This window comes from Medicago sativa, chromosome 4 (genome assembly GCF_051527215.1).
Source record: "Medicago sativa cultivar Bolivia chromosome 4, Bolivia_mono, whole genome shotgun sequence".
Classification (NCBI taxonomy): domain Eukaryota; kingdom Viridiplantae; phylum Streptophyta; class Magnoliopsida; order Fabales; family Fabaceae; genus Medicago; species Medicago sativa.
Window position 1 is genome coordinate 85951531 of NC_140752.1, and position 18838 is coordinate 85970368.

The window sequence follows — 18838 nt, forward strand, 5'->3', positions numbered from 1 at the left end:
ATCAAAAGTGTTATTCAAATTGCCCACAACTCGGTATTTCATGAACGTAAGAGACGCATTGAGATTGATTGTCACTTCACACGTGACCATCTTCAATGTGTCACCATTGCCATTTACTCTATCATTTGTTTCATCCTTCTTGCATATTGTTGATTTGCTCACAAAGACACATTCTATTATACACTTTTGTTTTTTGATTGACAAACTATGGATGCTCCCTGTTAATGCATCGTGAGTTTAAGAAAAAATGTTAGATAGTATTTATTATTATTATGTTAGAGTGGTTTAGTCTTCTCCCATCTCTAGTTTATATACTTCAATATAAATTCATTTCAAATTACTAGATAATTAATTTTTTTTTTCAAAAATATAACTCTAATTACTGCTATTAATTTATACAAAAACAACAATTTAGTAAATTTTTCATACCATTCTCTCTATTGCTCTATCTTTTCCGTATGAAAGAAAGAACATGTAAATCACAATTTTTTTTTTTTTATGGTTTGCTTGGAAACACGCACGATACAAGGGGTCATGGACGCACGTTTTTTCTCAAGCTATAAATAATAGTTTCTTGTATATTTTTTGTGGATAGAAACTAAACCTAAAACACGCTTAGCATATTTTGGAACTGCAGTAGAATGAGGTATGGATACACGTTTTTCTAAAGCAACAAATAGTAGCTTCTTGTGTTTTCACAGTGAAACGAAGTTAGACGCGCGGCTAGAAGCTAAACCAAACAAGCTTCATATATGTAATATTTGATGGGGGTTTAAATTAACTCTTTTGATAGAAAAAACTAAAAAGTGTATCTTAGTTTTTGAGTTTAAGGGCATTTGATCATATAAAAAATCATAGCATTGATAACGCGCTTATAAAAAAAAAATATCGATAAAGTGCTTTGAATTGTAGCCTTGGCTTATTAGTTTCTATATCACAATTCACAACATATCAAGTTCATATATACATAATGTTTGTTTAGTATCGCGGTAAATTTGACAAAAAGCTATCCACTATAGTTTCAACAAAATCACAGTACCACCATGATTTTGTCCAATCCACCATGATACCAGTAGTAACATTTATGCAACGAAATAACTGAAACACTTAGAACTGTGATTTGACATTGAGCAAGTGTTTGCATCTTCCAAAGCCTGCCCTTGTGCTCCAAAAGAAAAATACTTGTTCATCAATTTCTTATTATAGTTTCTCTCCTTATAGTTCAACTGCTGGGTACCCCCACCATCTATTGGTCCGTTAGAGCAAGAGGGCAGTCCCAGTGTATCAACATGTTTGTGCTTATTGTTTGAAGAATGAGACAAATTAGACCCTTCTTTTTGTGTCTTTACCTTAATTACACCTTGCATTAGGCCTGCAGTGAAATATTTTTTTGCAGATGGAGTTGGAAGTAAAGTCCTTATGGATAGTGTTCTTTTGTTGTTTGGAAGAGAGCACTGTTTTGAGTATCTTTGCCTTAATGAGATTGGAAATTCTTCCAAATCATTTTTCCTTGAACTTACAGAATTATTAACAGAATCATCGTCTTCAAATTCTAAGGTTTCTTTTGTCTCTCTTCTTCTACGCCACTTGAGAAGGTTCATTAACCGTCTCGCGGCCCAATTAACACCACTAGTCTTGCTGTTACATGAGGAATTTTCAGCTGACTCATAATTACTGTCTACTTCAATTGAGCATGAATTTGATTCTACACCTGCTTGATCATTTTCATTGCATGTGTGTAAGAGTATCTTAGAATCTGATATTCTAAATGAAGTTCCGGGACTACCTCCAATACCATGACGAGTTTTCAAATGAGTCACAATTGTGTTTCTTGTCATATAATCTTCACGATTATAGAAACTTACAGATGAAATTAATTTCTTGATTAATAATTCAGAAGATCTTGATCTTGGTCTTTTTTTCAAATAATCAAGAGTTGTCATTCCATCTGCGTCGCGAATGTTAAGATCGATTGATGCAACAGACATCATTGATTCAAGTACATCACACTTGACATCATGAATCACAGCTACATGAATTGCTGTTCTCCCAACATTGTTCTTGACATTGATTATGTCCTTTATGTTCGCAACCTTTTCGGTTAGTAATAACTCATTCATGAGCTCAGTGTGCTTGTCTAGTCTGCAGAAACCAGGATTTGTGAAACCATACATTGCCATATGAAGAAAAGTGTCTCCATTGTGATTGGTTAACTTTGTTAGTGAGAGAGATGCTTGAATTAGAATCTCTACCACATGAAGGTAACCTCTGTAAGAAGCCACATGTAATGCGGCATTACCTTGTGCATCAGTAGAGTTTATAATATCAGGCGACGATGCAATTAGATTTCTAACCACCTGCATCATTAATTATTTAATTAAGATTATGAAAATATGTCACACATGCTAAAAATTCAAATGTGAAAACCTCCTTTTATTCCTAGATTATTTAGTATTAACTGTGATTCGAGTCTATGTATACAAGATTGAGTGAATCTCATTTTAGTCCCTCACTATTTCGGTAGAGCAATTCGGCCACTGAAATTAACAAAATTATAAAATTGTCCCTAAAAATGGAAACTCCCCATCACATTATAAAGTTGATCAATATCGTCTCTAAAAGACTAATTTGATCGAAGATTTTCAATTTCAGGATCAAATTGTGTCCGGTTCTACAATTTTAGAGACAAAATCATATGGTTTCTAGGGATCATACAAGCAGGTTATGTAGCACAAATAACTCAGATTAAAGACGTATCCGGTGTTTAGAATGTGACATAGTCGACAACGAGACACAATGCTAACACATGTATTTACATTCAATTTTCAAAATATTATTAGTGTCAATGTATGAGTATCCATGTCAGTACTTCATAGCAAGCAGGTCTTTCTCATGTGTCATAAATTTTTCAATTAAAAGCAAATTACATTTTTTCATGTTAATATTTAACTGTACAAACAAAGTATTAATTAAGCCATGTGAGTCCTTACCTCAACCTGGCCTCTTCCAGCTGCTGAATGCAAAACAGTGCATCCTTGAACATCTCTATAAGATAAAATCTGAGAAGCACTTACTAAAAGAAGCTGCTTCTGAAGTATTTCCCAATTCCCTCCTCTAGCAGCAGCATGAATAGCCCTATTCACTATCTCCCTCTTGAAAACTCCACCACCAACACCTTCATCCAATTCAACAATACCACAATCTTTTCCCAAGAGAGCAAAATCAAGAATCATGTTGAATACCTCAGAATTCTTACTCCTAGCTGCAGCATAAAGCATATCAGTAACACCATACTCTCCTTCACCAAAAACCAACAAAGAATCCCTTCTCAACAATTCATAAACAAACTCCAAATCACCAGCAGAAGCAGCAGTATACAAAAGCCATCCACCATATCCACCACGAATGAGAGAGTTTGTTCCTGTTGCTGTTTCTTCACACTCAAGCAGAAGTTTCTTTGCAACATGAGACCTACACTTTGCAACATCTTCAAACTGAGCTTCATCATCCCACACAGTTTCTAGTCGACGAATTCGACAAAGAGAAGTGAGCTTAATGAGAAGATTTGAATCATGATGGAGAAGCTCAGCTACTAAATCATAGAGACCATTTGCAGCTGCTAAATCAATAGGTGTTGCATACCACCATTGGTCTCCTGTGCTCTCCCAACGTAGAGGAAAGTAAGAAGGTGCCATTCAAATCACTGTTGAAGAAACAAAGTAAAGTGGCTTTTTAGACTCTTTCATTCATAAAAAGTATAAAGTGAAAAACCATTCAATTATTAGGAGAATATATTCAATATATATATATATGCTTTATGTTTATTCTTCTCTTGGATATGAAAAAGTGAAAGTTATTGGAAAAGTAAATAGAGTAATGATATTTTGACATCCATTTGATGACAACTTTGTTGACAACCTTGTTTTTTTCACTTCTTATTGGTCAAAAACAATGGAGAGAGAAAAAGGAAGAAAGAGGATAACAACATCACGTGAGTATGAGAGAGAAAGTTGTCCAAAAGTTGTCAAAAAGTGGGTGTCAAAATATCATTTCTCAAGTAAATAATGAGATGAAAATTCTAGGAAGGAACATAAACCTTGTAAACAGTGAAGTACAAGGAACTAAAGTTAGTAGCCAAAACAAATTGCTGGCTGGTTGCAGGCTAAATGGTGACTAGGAGATAGTTAAGGAAAACAAAACTACAACTGTTGTGGCATGAAGTTATGATTGTTAGAAGACAAAATGAAGGAAAAGGATTTGTAGGGAGAGAAATTCTTCTTATCTATAAGTGGAGAAAAAGTTAAAAAGAAGGATTGAGATTTGAGAATCTCTTGTACTTTGAGCTCAGTGGACATCCAAAGGATTTTTAATTTGATCATTTTTTGTAACGTGTGCTATATTGCACACATAAATATCGTTAATTATTTTTTTGTTTGTTTATGGAGTCACCATCTTTGTAATCTACTTACTACACGTAACTAGTAAGTAAACGTAGTTAGTTTTGTTGATTTTATTAAATTATTTTATTTTATTTTACAAAATTATATTTCACTAATATGAAAAAGATAAATTACAACAATCAAAAGTATATAATAGAATAATAGACAACTATGACGATAAATCATAAAACAACAAATAAAATGAGACAACTTGTTTATTATATGGACTTTCTTTAGTGTTCCTCAATTCTATTAAAGATAATCCTATTTAGAGATCCCATACTAAATATAAGAGTCTAACTTTTTATGTTGGACTCAACTTCTTTGGTTCTATGATGACTTATATTGTGGAAGAAAACAATATTTTTTTAAGGGTCAAATAACTTTATAATTAGAAATTCATCTAGCAAAATTAATAAATGAGAAATTTGGGGTTTGAATTTCGAACCATGCATATCATAGTGTCATTGCTAGCAACTATGTTTAAAGGGAATATTTATCTTTAATAATGTGTAGTGTTACATGTATTAGAAAATGGTTATAACAAATTATAGTTATATATTGAATTATAATAATTATAGTTAATCCTTCAAAATATAATTATAGTTAATGGACCCCGCTGCGATTGCTTTCATTCACTTACGGAAATTTGAAAGATTATATGTCGTTTGTGGCATGGTATAAAGAACGAGTTGCCAAAAAAAGGGATAGAGAATTAGAGGGCATAAACTATTTGGTTTTGCTAGTTTTAGGGACTTATTTCCTAATTTCCTTCCATATATATTTAATCAGCATGACTTGCGTAGCTAAAATTATCGCCATATATATATTGGTCAATGGACTCAGGCAGCCACAAACTTTTGTGGTGTTCACTGTTTACACCAAAAATAGAGTTTCACAAACATTTGCGGTACATCATACGTCGATAGAGAGCCACAAACTCTTGCGTAGCTAACATGTGATGAAACCTTTTTGTCAAACAAAAAATGTGATGATAATTTGATAAACATAGATCAAGGTGGAGAAAGAAAAGGATTTTTACGATCGTAAAAAGTGTAACAATTTTTTTTTAAGAGAGAAAGTTTACCTAAGTTATGTACTCTAGACTCACTATGATCAAGATATATTTCAACTTTTAAGGTTTAGAGGATGTTGACAAAGATATTTATAGACTATCTACCAATGTATCTTCATCTTACTTATATCTAATCCTAACATACATTGTAAGCCTAACTTCACAACCCTAATCCTAATGATTTTGGGCGCCAATGTATGGTGGTCATTGATTTCAATCTATGCTAATCGCAACCGTTGATTCCAGATGATAATCTACACGCATCACAATAGACATTTCAAATTCAAATTTTAATACCCATATTCTCATTTGATTTATTGAGTTTGTATTTTCCCATGCATTGCTGTGTTTCCCATGTACTCTAATATTAGGTGGATTCTAGGGTGAGGGTTCAACTAAGTCCCTCACCGGTGGACCATGAAAAATATGCCATCAGATTTAATCAAAGGTTCACATTTGCTAAAAATAAAATGAAGAAAATCTACACATTCTCACACACAATACTACCCATATATCTCCCCATTGGTATCCATGAAGAATGCTCAAAAGAAACCTCTGAAACATCCATGAATAATTAAGAATGATACTAAATGAATATGAACAAAATTGAATTGATCAGTAATCAATGTCTTTTGTCTTATTTGTTTCTATTCACAACATCTTTTTCTGCACTTTGTTTTTTTATTGGGTTATACAAACATTTAATTGAAGAATGAAGGTGCTGTCTATGAATCAAGGACGGAAAATTTATGGTTCAAGTTCCATCGGTGCTACGAAGAACACACCATTCAAAATTTCATGTTTTTTTTTTTCAATGAAAAAGGCTTTCATATAATTATCAGCGAGTTCACTAGTTCTGATTCATTCCAACTTCAAGGTTATGATGAAGAGAAGAGGATATGTCTGAAATTGTTGCAGATGTTTTCATTCCTTTTCAATTTATAAATCCTTTATGTTTCATTATTCTCTCGATGAAATTATGAAGATGAAAAGTTCATTTTTTTAATTATCAAATCATGTATGCATTGAATGAAATCAAGGGGGTGATGAATCAATTTTGTAGGGAGGGGTGGCTACGTGCAACAAATTGAAACTGAAATTTGCTTATTAAAAAATTTGCACGGTTTCAAGAAGCATGAAAATGCTTATTAAAAAAAGTAAAAGAGATGCAACTTCTGATTTCTGTTGCACAGTGAAAAGAATTTATGTCAACAAACCATTTTGTTCAGAATTTTTTGCCGTTGAGGAAGAGAAATGGAAAGGGACATGATTGTGTGTGGAAATGTAAAGTTGTTCTCAATTTTATTTTCAACAACTCTGTACCATTAATTAAATCCAACGGTATTTTGTTCATGGTCCACCGGTGAGGGACTTAGTTGAACCCTCACCCTAGAATCCACCCTAATATTATAGTTTATGTAACCAAAAAAAAAACTATTATAGTTTATGATCTCTCTGCATGTATTTGGGGTATCGTGTTTATGTTCATTACCAAGGAAGGAAACATCATTTTATCTTTTCTCTCTCATTTTTCCATAGATCATCTTCAACCTACACTCATCTCATCTCATTCGGTTCTTCAAAACCGATCTCTAACAATTCCTAGAGAGAGACGCTACTGTTAGTGGTTTGGTTGGGTTTGGAAACAGAGCTTCCTCCTGTTCATGGTTCGTATGGCCGGCACCAAGCTTTGCCGTCGTTCTTTTGTTATCGTGGCAGTTGTGCTATGTGGGAGCGACTGGAGCTGATGTGGGATACTTCAACCTAGCATTGTATTTATATAGTAAGATTTGAAGATTTTTTTCTAATTTTTTTTATGGGTTTTCAGTAGGATTTGATGAATTTTTTCTAGGCACCTTTTTTTATCGCGATTGAGATTCTCCGGCGCCGGCAGAGATAAAGAATTGGAACCTGATAGAGATTCTTCGGCGATTAACGGAAGCATCAGGTTTGCTTAATCTTTTCATTATATCCTGTTATTAATATCCGACTGTGAATTGTTGTTGGCCCACTTATCTTTATAAATGTTCAATTACGCAAATGTGAAATTATTATGTTAAAATTTTGGAATTCGAATTCATGCTTATGTTAGTTTTTTGGAAATAAAACAGATGGTCTTAACTGATACAGATTTCCAACGTTTGTGAATTTTATTATCAAGTGTATTTTATCTTCATGCACCTATACTGTTTTGATTCTCAAGTATTCTATTTTTAGTAAATAATTTTGCTTTTTGAATGTATGTTATTCTTATTGTATTACTCTTAATCTGATAATTATAATCTTTATAATTAGGAAACGGGGAAGCTACCTGCCTGTTTTGCAAGAATGTTTGGATTACAAGTTGCTCCTTATGTTATCCTCTGTGATCCAAGCCAAAATGAGTTTGAGGTTGTTGTGGAAAAGAAAAATAGGAAAGTTTATTTTATAGATAGTTTGGATGGATTGAAAAATTTCAACAATATGTTGGCTGGTTCGTGGATAACTACCTTGATATTTTGTGTTTGATGATTACCTTGCTCCGTTGCTTCTAATTTATTCCTGATATGTTTAGTTGGAAATGTTTATTGAAATTCAGCTTGACTAAAGATATGACCTGCAATCTTTCAGGTGCGTGGCTGCAAGTTTGCAAGGAATGTTAGTTCAAAGAAGGTGAATGGATCAAGCTTGGAGTAACAGCTGAAGCTAACAACACTGATATATCTTATGGCACCTCCAATGTTGGTTATTTGAACAAAACTACCTCCATCAGCAAGCAATGGTGCACCTACTCTTTTTTACAATGTGCTGCAATGTTTCTAGAAAATTATCCATGTTTGTTTCACTATTTTTTGATAGTTTGTGTCTGTTTTGAGTATTGATGTGTTTGAACTTCAAATTATGGTTTAGTAGTATTTTGAATTATCGTACTTTTTCTTAGAGATCATCAAAGGCATATTAGGCGAAATTTTGTTTTGTTTGTTCTACTTGATATCTTGGCTTTGATGTTTGTTCTATCTTAAAACTTTATCGATTTTATCTGTATTGCTTACATCCAATGTTCCCTTGAAGAAAGTAGTACAATTCACTCTGATTAATTTGGAGGATATGTTATATGTGACTATGACTCTATATGTTGCACGTTCTTTTTACAAAAATCCTACACAGTGATACTTCATTTATTAATGTAGATAGTTGTGTGCCTTGCAAATTTCATTGGAGAAGAAAATTCATCAATATTAGCTATAACTGCCTATAGGTAATCTTGCACGTTTATTTAGGAGCATGTTCAAGAGGAAATTAATGATGCTTATCTTTATGAGATGAAGGTCAAATTTAGAACACTTGCAGCTAACAAGGTAAATCCAATTGAATATCAGTGTTTTGCACTCTCCCTGATTATTCTTTATTGAATCATGATTTGAATGCTTCAGCTCATTGCAAAAAAAATTTCTAATGACTCAGAATGCATTAAGTTTATGTCAAGTAGTCTTGACTACCCCATTGCACACCCTAGCATTAAGTTTACTATAATGAATTGAAATGTTTTTACAAATATATTCATTCAATTAATCATGATTTCTCAAAAGGTAGATTTAGAAAGTGAATAAGTCAATTGAAATTACATTGGGGTGCATTGAGTTGTTTTTAGTTAATTCATTATACTAACTCACTAATTTGTTTCTCTTTATTAACATTAGTTTGTTTTGTACTTTGCTTCTGGTTATATTGAAGTCTCAACATAAATCTTTCATTGATATTTTGTGTTTGATGATTACCTTGCTCCGTTGCTTCTAATTTATTCCACATTACTTTTGTTATTTTTCCTATTTATAACAATATTTGCTTAGGTACATATGCGACAATTCCTCTTTCAAAGCTTAGTTTTCAAACGGAGCATCTCCAATCTGCACAAGTGAGTAGCAGAGTAATACTATAATATTGGTTGCAATATGTTGTTAGCTGCTTTCAATATGCAGTCGGGATCTGTTTGGTTGCAGGTCTGTTTTTTTGGCTTGTTCAGGTGGGTTTGACTGTTTTGGTGCGACTGTTAGCTGTGTGTATGCTGCTGTCAGCAGCTGTTTCTGTGCTGGCAGGCTGATATGATCTGCTGTTTTTGGGTTTGGACGGTCTGTTTTTGCTGTTTTTTGAATGAGCAGCTTAGTGAGAAGTCTGGGTGGTTTTCAAGCTCCATTTGTTCTGCTGCTGTTCTGTTTTTTTGGCCTCTTTCGGGGCTCAGAAAATTGGTTTCCGGTTTAATTTTTAGGATGGTTGGTTTTTAGGTTCCTCAAGTATAAGGAATTTTTGGGTATACAAGGAAGTATTCCAAAATGCATAAACATCTAAACTATATGAGAACCTTTGAGCTTATTTTGTACTTGACTTTCTCCGACATCTACAGATATTATATGTCATATTCTGCTTTATTTTATTAGACACTATATATTAGAGCCTTGAAGTTTATTTTGTACTTGACTTTCTCCGACATCTACAGATATTATATGTTATATTCTACTTTCTTTTATTACACACTATAAATGCCCGTGCGTCAGCACGGGTAGGGGATCTAGTGTAAGTTAATAATGGAAGTTGAATTCACATTTTTACTGAGTATAACTTAACAATTTCTACCAACTTCTTGCCAATAAGATCAACTTCCATTGGCTAAGCGTAACAATTATAATAATATACTTTTTTGTACAAATTATAATAATATACTAGTAAAGTCTATTAAATATAATGATAACATAGTACTCCATTGACCAATATAAATGTTACTAGTATTATTTTGTTGTTTTATGATTTTTATAATCAAAATAAATTGGAATGTTAACCTGTGCCTGTAAGATATAAGTAATCAAATATAGAAATAATATATTGGAATGTGTGCATTATAATTAATCTTTATCTTTTGTCAAAAAAAAAATCTTTATCTTTTTAATAAATTGAATGCACAAAATTTTAGAAAATATTTATTACTCCCTCCATTTCAAAATGAGTGTCGCTTTAGTCCAAAAAAAATTGTTTCAAAATGAATGTCACTTTCAGTTTCCAATGCAATAATAACTTTTTTTTTTCAATTGTACCCTCCAATTAATACTCTGCACACTAATTCCAAAGTATTACTTTTAAAACTAACCAATAGTTAATAAGGATAATTTGGTAAAATAACCATTCTCTTTCTTTTAATCATTGCATTTCTTAATATGTGTGTAAACACCTAAAACGACACTCATTTTGAAATGGAAGGAGTATTTTAGGTTGCTTAACATGTGTCCTAAGGGCACAAGTTAACACTACCTATTAAACAATTGTTCAAAATTTATGATTCGATGCACGGAGAAAATCTAGTTGAGAGTATAAATAGAGCTTGAACAATTAAACAATTGTGGCTTTTGTGGCTTTTAATTTTTCTGTTTCTCCCTGATCCATATTCCAAATCTATTTTTTCTTTTTTAAGAAATGTGTCTTTTGTCTTGGTTTCAAATTGGGGTTTGAGATTCAGAATTTGGTTTTTTTAGATATAAGGCTTGGATTTCAAGGCATTTTCAAGATTTCAACTTGGGGTTTGAGATTCAGATTTTGGTTTTTTTAGATATAAGGCTTGGATTTCAAGGCATTTTCAAAAAAATCTCAAGAGCTTCTACTAGGAGTACCAGAAAATTTGTTTTAGAAACAGAGGACTAAAAGTTAACTTTTTTTTTCCTTAATATCAAAATAGGGATTAAAAATGCATTTAAGATTAAGTGTAAATTACTACAATATAAATATATATTTTTTAGGAAAAAGGAAAATTATAATAAATTAAAATAAAGAGATGCAAAGACTAGGGACATAAATCCAGGTACAACCCAAACGAGAATACATCATAATAAATCAAACCAAGTTGAAAACCTCTAATTTATTCTAAACAAAAATTCACTCAACACAGACGCAGCCCAACGAACCCGCGTACGGGCGCGAAACTAAGTTACTAAAAAAAATGTTGAGTGAACATATGCAAGAACAATTAGGGTTTCGATAATAGCGAATGGATCAACCGCCAACGCGGTATCATAATCCAAGTGTCAATGACTCCCTGAAAACAACAGCAAGCATACAAATTCTTTTTAGCATTAGACGCATGAGAACTAATATCGTGGGATGAATCCAATACGTTAGTGGCAGACGCGTTTGAACCCAAGAGATGAGTGCAACACGTTAGTAACCAAATAACATTTTCAGGTTGACGGAACTGAACCACTGCAAAAGGGACCACATTTGTATCCACCCAATCTCTAATCAAACAACAGAAACCCAAAAACATGAAACAAACAATACAACGATACAAAAAGAGCAGTACGAACACATAAACAAAAAACAAAAAACTAAGCCAACATTCAAAACTGAAACAACCCCAAATATTCAGCACAAACTAACAACAACCACCAATCGAAACCATAGCCGAGTGGAAACCACACATATCAATCCCAAAACCAGGAGAACTGAAGCTCTCACCGAGAAACTAGAAACAGAATGAAGCACAAGAGAGATTGCTGGAACCAGAACGAACCAGAAATCCATCAGCGCGGTAGCGGCAACCCAAAGGCCTTGGTAACTGCACATCTCAACAGAGATGTGGATAGAATCAGAAAACAAAGGCAAGGCCACACAACCACCAACCTTCCTCCTTCGAAACGGTGACAAACGACGATGAAACCAGACGGAAAGGCAGAGCATCAGAAATGATGTTGTTCAAACAACCCCAGAGGGATGAAACAGTGGTGCGGAGAAAGAGTCTTGTCACACCACCTTTGATGGAATCTACATCGTGAACGACAAGTTTGGATAGACGGAAGGGAAAGGCGGATTTGTTCTAGAGAGGGCAGAAAAGTGTTCTTTAAAGAGAGACTCGGTCCAAAAAAATCTAAAAAATAAATATTTAAATATTAATTGACATCAATTTTATTATGAATCAAAAATGTTATTTTACGATCATTTTACATTTATCAGGTAATTGACCGCTAATTTTACCAAATACTTAATCAGCTAATAAGATAACAATCACCACTCTCAACTATAACTTATCACATTTTCTCAACAACAAAAAACTATAACTTATAACCTATAAGCTATCAATCATCAATCATTAGATATAAGTTATCAACTAATTTATCATCCATCCACTATTTTTACCCAACCATAGTAAAACTATTGTTTATTGGAAAATGTTAACGAGTGCCCCCGGAGCACTGGTTAAGGAAGCTAAAAGAAGAAAGTGAAAGTCAAAAAAGACACTTTTTAATATTTTAATGCATTGATTACACAACTTTCAAGGCAAATATTATTACATTTGCTTCCTTAACCAGTACCCGGGGGCACTAGTTAATAAATTATTACTACACTTGTTTATTAACCAAATGACATGACAAAGATGAAATAAGAAAACTAAAAATGCAATTAAGACAAAAAAAAAAAAAAAAAAGCAACTAGGGGTGTGGAGATCCAAACAATGTTCAGAGACCTTCAAAGGGAACCGATTAACATTTATGGCATGGTTAGAGTTAGTTATAACTCTTTTAAATCCATTACTTGCTCACATAATCTTTTGTTTGGTCAAATAATCTACTAAAAATTTAATCTTTTGAGATGAATAAGTGAGAATTCGGGGCTCAAACGATGATCCATGTATATATAATACAATGTTTATGTTAACTGAGTTATGCTCACAAAAATCTGCTCATACAATACTAAAATATGGGATATGTTAACGAGTGCCCCGGACACTCTTGGTAACATTTTATGAAAATATGTGTGTGTAATCAATACATTAGAAATCGAAATATTTTACTTTTTTTATAAAATAATTTCTTCGTTTAAAATCGTTTAAGAGTGTTCCCGGAACACTCGTTAACAAGAGCCTTAAAATTCCCTAAAAAAAACAAGAGCCTTAAAATATAAAAAACTAATAATTTTTTTGAAGGAACTTATAATTAAAAAATTAATTGAAAGACTATATAATTAGAAACTTATTTTCGCAACAAAAAAAAATTATACTAGAAATATTTTACCAAATCTCGTTAGTAGAACTTTTGTTGACCCTTGACCAACTTTTTCGCTTTCTTTTTGACCAAATCCCACCATATGTATTGTAATAGAAATATTTTATTTCAGAGGAAATATTCTTATATTTACTCTATTTTTGTTTATATTTCGTATCAAAATACAAGATATACAATTTGCTTATATAAAAAAGTTTAAGGTGAAAGAATGATGTCCGAGAATATAAGGAATACCTTATAATAGTTCAAGGGCTCAAACCTGAGCCTTTTAGATTCAATGTCTGAATTTTACCATCGAACTAAATTTACCATTGGACCCAACATTGAAAGTAAAAATATTTTGGTTTGGAAATAGTTGTAATAAATTATTTTAAGAGTCAACATGCATTAATGAACTTGCCCGTTCCAATAAACTTTTTTCTGTTTTCCATACAATATATAGTGTCCTTCGAATTTCTTAGGTTTATTTCTCATTGTAGATTGCACTTGCACACAGCGACTGTTTATCATCTTCCCCTTGCAAATTCTTCTTCACTCATGGCTGGTTTTAAATGGATAAAGCCCGAGGTATTTCTTGCTTTTTTTAAAGCAATAATGTCGTAATGCAAGTTCCGGTTATTAGTAAAAATAAATAAAATATTGGAGTACTTTTTATTTTTTCAATTTATTGTGTAATGAATTAGTGCTTGTTAACCTACACACAGATCGGCTATATTTATGTGTTTATTATATTTGCAATGAAGTAAAACAATTTTCTTATGCATGTATGTATTTTTGTGATCGTGTATAGGTATACCCACTATTTGCTGCAGTTGGTACCGTTGTTGGAATATGTGCTATGCAACTTGTTAGGAATATATGCACCAACCCCGAAGTCAGGTACACACTATATATTTGATACATCAACCCCCTTTTTTTGTGGTAAATCATTGTTCAAATATCATCTAGTGGAAATATCACTTTGGTGTGTGCTGTTCAATTCCTGTCACTACCAATTTGATATACAATACTATTTTAATTCCTTGACCAAAAAAAGAAATATCAACCCTCTCTGATACACTATATATTTGTTTGTGGCTTAGCTCAGTTGGTAAGAACAATGCATAGTATATGCAAGGTCCGAGATTCAAACCTCGGCCGCCACCAAATTCTAAGATAATTTTTCTATCTTTGTTCCTTAATCGTGGTTCGATTTTGCCTAAAGTGAATGCATGGGATCATGGTTTGTTTTTATATGTTTTTCTTGCCTTGATGGTTGTTTTGGGTTGCTTCTGATTTTTATTCATACTTTATAAGCAAATGTTTCATCTACCAAAGACACTAAAACCCAGCTTTCAATGAATTGTTCCACAACTGAACACTTTTCTTTCAATGTGTCCCTAGATTTGTTATTGGTTTTTGCACACCTCTATTTTCCAGGTTATGAGAAACAAGTGGACTAAAATCTGAGTTGTTCTTTGATAAGTTCTTTATTTTAATTTCATTAATATCAGTAGAAAATATTAAATTAAACAGAAAAATTGAGAGATATGTGTATTCAGACAGTCAATTCTATCCGAGATCGACAGAACAACAAGAATTTATGCTTCATATGGTTGAAAAAACTCTTTGGAATCAACATGAATGCAAAACATATCAATGCAAGTTAAAGATAAAATATAGCAGAAAGTGAAGATTGAATTTGATTGAGCCTAGTTTTATTCTGATGAATGTATTGAATGAATTGGTTTTCAGGGTAAACAAACAGAACAGAATTGCAGGTGTGCTTGAGAACCATGCTGAGGGCGAGGCGTATGCTGAACATAAAGTCAGAAAGTTCCTCCGCAATAAACCACCTCAGGTGATGCCGTCTGTCAACAAGTTTTTCTCTGAGCCCAACTTGAAGGAATGAATCAATCAAAATCTTTCTTACTTGGCTGATTAGTTTTCAGCATATTTGGTGAATTTTGAAATACTTTGATGTAATAAATAGTCCAACACTTTTTGTTCTTGGTTACGTACTTTATGCATCTATGCACTGTCTCTCATAATCAATGGCATTTTTTTTCGTTGAGCTGAAAAATCAGTGTTTGGTTAGTAGCATATATCCTACAAATCTAATCTACAAAGTGTACCTGGTTTTCTAAAGCATAAAAGTCATTTATAAATGCACATGTTGAATGTTGATGCCTCCTCCAGGCTCTTAAGTCATATATATATGAAGGGCACACTCTTCTTCAAAAAAAAAATTATTGAAGGATATGCTGAGTACTTCTAGCACCTTCATGGAGGACAGTATCAATGACACTAGGAAATTCAAGTGCCACCGTCATGACCAACTGTGCATCTACGACCGATGAATCTAGATGCACCGTCATAACAGTACCTAGCACTTAAATTTCCTCCAATTTTCTCCATACTCATCCACTGCACATGTGTTTGAGTGAATTAAAAGGCTATGCTATATCAATAAAAGTTTCATTTTATTGCAAAACCTACACCAGAACCGTTAAATATACTAGACATAGATCTTAAATCATGTAGATCAAACCTTAAAAATATGTATGGAGCCAATAATTATACATCCTTCCAAAGGCTCCACAGCTCAAAATTCTCCCTACTTATACCATTTTATTCTCGACCTGCAAAGTGAATAGTATTACAGTTCCTCTAGGAATAGTATTCCAAGTGAAACGCTTCACTTTGCAATGTCGAAAATAAGATGATATCAGTAGCAGATCTTAAATTACAGCACAGCTCCAATGAATTGAAATGTTTCTTATATATTGTTCCATGATCACATTATATTTCATTTTGGTTGTACATATTCAATAAGAAATAAATTGATGACTAAGACCTTTCAATTGTTTTCTTGACATCATTGACTAAGACCTTTCATGAATTGCAACTAGACAGTAAAAATGGTGGACAAACAAGGACACATACAACAAAAGAAGAAACAAAGAAAATAATGGCAGCATTCATTCACGTGACATGATGTAAGGCCTATGGATTTGGACCATGGCCTCTTCTGCTGCTCATGTGCCTTTCAATTGGGGGGTGAGATAATTTATTTTTCACCCAACAAAATAATTAAATATGAAATTATACTGCATTAACAATATTAGTACCAGTGAAACTAGATTAGGATACAAGAATGTTTGATTTTCTGTTTGTCTAAACGTATTTTGTCAACAAAAATTGGACTTTGTTATAAATTTGGGGAATTATTTTAGTTTGTTCCAAAAAATTGTTTTTGCTTCAAAAACAAATTTAGTTGGAAATATCGAACCCTCATGTTTTTCAATTCTCATTTTTCTGTTTGAGAAGCCAACGTATTCAACTTCTCATTTTGTGATCTTCATATCACTTTGTGGAACTCCTTTTGGTTGACCTGTTAAAAGTACTACTGATAAAAAAAATTGTGAAACATAGATTTGAAAGAAAAATAAAAATAAAACATAAATCATATCATAGAAAGTTCCATTTTAAACAAAAATATATTTACAACAAAATAAAGTTTAAAAGAATATGTTTGGAAATTTAAATCCAAACGAACACACATTAAGTCTTAAGTTGGTAACTTGGTATCAATGCAAAAATAAAATTGAATAACACGAAGTCTCGTGCGTATATCAGACAATTGTTCATGTATAAGTTTGTTGGCAAAAGTTATGGTGCATAAGGAAATCCTTATGCACCGTGCATAAACACTTCACAACCATCAGATTTAGTGTGCACGTGTAATAATCTTAGACTTCTCAAACTACACCAAATCAGGCAAAAGTTATGGTGCATAAGGAAATCCTTATACACCGTGCATAAACACTTCACAACCATCAGATCTAGTGTACACGTGTAACAATCCCATGATTCTCAAACTACACCAAATCAAACTTCATTTGCTTCAAGCATTTCTCTCACTAAAACATAAAGCTCTCCCTCTCTCTCTCTCTCTCTATAATTCAGATGAGTCTTCATCTCTTCCGGTCACACATGATGATTCCGGCGCGGTGGTCGCCGGCCAGAGGCGGCGGCGCAGCCATGCCGGAGAACCAAACTCACCCTTTTTAAAAACTAAAGCCATTTTTCAACATCCATTTTCGTTTAAAAGTCAAACCCTAACTCGGATCGCGCAAAAACACAACGAGAAGGAATAGATCTAAAGATTAAAACCGGTTCGCTCCTCTTCTTCCCTCGCGTTTTCTTCTTCTTCTTCTTCGATCCAGTGGCGCTGTGTTGATTGCTATATGTTACTGTTTCGTCACTGTTTGTGTTCACGGTTTCAGATCTGAAGTTGTTACTGGATTCGAAATCTTTGTGATGTTAGAGGGATTTATGGCTGGGAAACTGCTGGAAACCATTAAGTACATCTAATGGTTTTGGAGTACAACTGCTGGAAACCATTAAGTACATCTAATGGTTTTCCACAACAAAATGGTTTTGGCATTCCGGTACGGTGATGATGACGGTGATGATGATGAACGACGGTGTTGATGATGAGATTGAAGATTCTGGAAACCATTTCCACAGCAAAATGGGTTTGGAGTACAACTCACAGAAACCATTTCCACAGCAAAATGGTTTTAGCATTCCGATACGGTGATGATGACGATGATGATGATGAACGACGGTGTTGATGATGAGATTGAAGATTCCAGTGGTGATGATGATGAACGACGGTGATGATTCAGTTTGTTTTCGCGTTTGGTTCGTTTTGTTTTGTTTTGTTTTGTTTCCTGTAGGAAGCAATTATGTTGGGATTTATGCACGGTGCATAAGGATTTCCTTATGCACCATAACCGCTCCCAAGTTTGTTGTCATTATGCGAAATTTGGTGCATAGTCGACTACGATTTTGACAAAATCTACAATTTAGAAGTCGAACGAAGTCACTATGCCACCATGATTTTGTTAAACTCATTGTCAAATGTAAATACGATCATGTACTAATACTCAGAACAAAGGCAGCGACAGAAGTGCTTATAAAAAAAAACACTGGACAACAGAACAACCTACTAAAAGTGGTTATAAATTGCAGTAACACATTGCAAAGGACACACTTACATTAAGGTTGACACTGTTATCATGGAATAGTAATAGTTGGAATTGCACTTTCTTACTTGTTACTACAATCCATATATTTTTAGAATTGTAAGCAAATTTAAATCATAACCATAGTTGAGTGAATGTTGTGATGGATTCAGTGGTCCACAAGATTTGTGTTATTTTGAACATTAATAGTGATGGACCACTAACATAGAAACATCATGCAACAACAAATGAAATGAAGCTTGAGCATTCCAAAGGCAGTAACTGCAATGG

At 33.2% G+C, this 18838-nt stretch overlaps 2 protein-coding genes and 2 long non-coding RNA genes across 5 annotated transcripts; 2 read left to right on the top strand and 2 right to left on the bottom strand.

Moving 5' to 3' along the window:
* Positions 1-888: 888 nt before the first annotated feature.
* Positions 889-4157, bottom strand: LOC146933094 (uncharacterized). Of its 2 annotated transcripts, XM_085704831.1 has the most exons (3): positions 4097-4157; positions 2991-3703; positions 889-2357 (listed from the first exon to the last, which is right to left on the bottom strand). In XM_085704831.1, the coding sequence occupies exons 2-3, from the start codon at positions 3693-3695 to the stop codon at positions 1083-1085; spliced, it is 1980 nt and encodes a 659-aa protein (XP_085560957.1). In that variant the 5' UTR covers positions 3696-3703; positions 4097-4157; the 3' UTR covers positions 889-1082. The 2 variants fall into 2 exon arrangements, with proteins under 2 accessions (XP_085560957.1, XP_085560956.1); XM_085704830.1 differs by lacking the exon at positions 4097-4157 and having other exon boundaries at positions 2991-3775.
* A 2831-nt stretch (positions 4158-6988) lies between these two features.
* Positions 6989-9935, top strand: LOC146933095 (uncharacterized). The gene is made up of 5 exons (XR_015007332.1): positions 6989-7297; positions 7367-7462; positions 7810-8275; positions 8753-8852; positions 9345-9935. It is a non-coding gene; the product is annotated as an uncharacterized LOC146933095 (long non-coding RNA).
* A 3993-nt stretch (positions 9936-13928) lies between these two features.
* Positions 13929-15565, top strand: LOC146933096 (uncharacterized). The gene is made up of 3 exons (XM_085704833.1): positions 13929-14102; positions 14326-14414; positions 15270-15565. The coding sequence occupies exons 1-3, from the start codon at positions 14073-14075 to the stop codon at positions 15424-15426; spliced, it is 276 nt and encodes a 91-aa protein (XP_085560959.1). The 5' UTR covers positions 13929-14072; the 3' UTR covers positions 15427-15565.
* Positions 15043-18095, bottom strand: LOC146933097 (uncharacterized). Its single transcript, XR_015007333.1, has 2 exons — positions 16407-18095; positions 15043-16371 (listed from the first exon to the last, which is right to left on the bottom strand). It is a non-coding gene; the product is annotated as an uncharacterized LOC146933097 (long non-coding RNA).
* Positions 18096-18838: the final 743 nt, after the last annotated feature.

Bases quoted from the DNA above. Each gene is read 5' to 3' on its own strand.
- LOC146933094 (XM_085704831.1), bottom strand. From the start codon at position 3,695: ATGGCACCTTCTTACTTTCCTCTACGTTGGGAGAGCACAGGAGACCAA. The intron at 2,358-2,990 runs GTAAGGACTCAC...TTAATGATGCAG, and splicing joins CTGGAAGAGGCCAGGTTGAG to GTGGTTAGAAATCTAATTGC.
- LOC146933096 (XM_085704833.1), top strand. From the start codon at position 14,073: ATGGCTGGTTTTAAATGGATAAAGCCCGAG. The intron at 14,103-14,325 runs GTATTTCTTGCT...GATCGTGTATAG, and splicing joins TTAAATGGATAAAGCCCGAG to GTATACCCACTATTTGCTGC. The intron at 14,415-15,269 runs GTACACACTATA...ATTGGTTTTCAG, and splicing joins TGCACCAACCCCGAAGTCAG to GGTAAACAAACAGAACAGAA.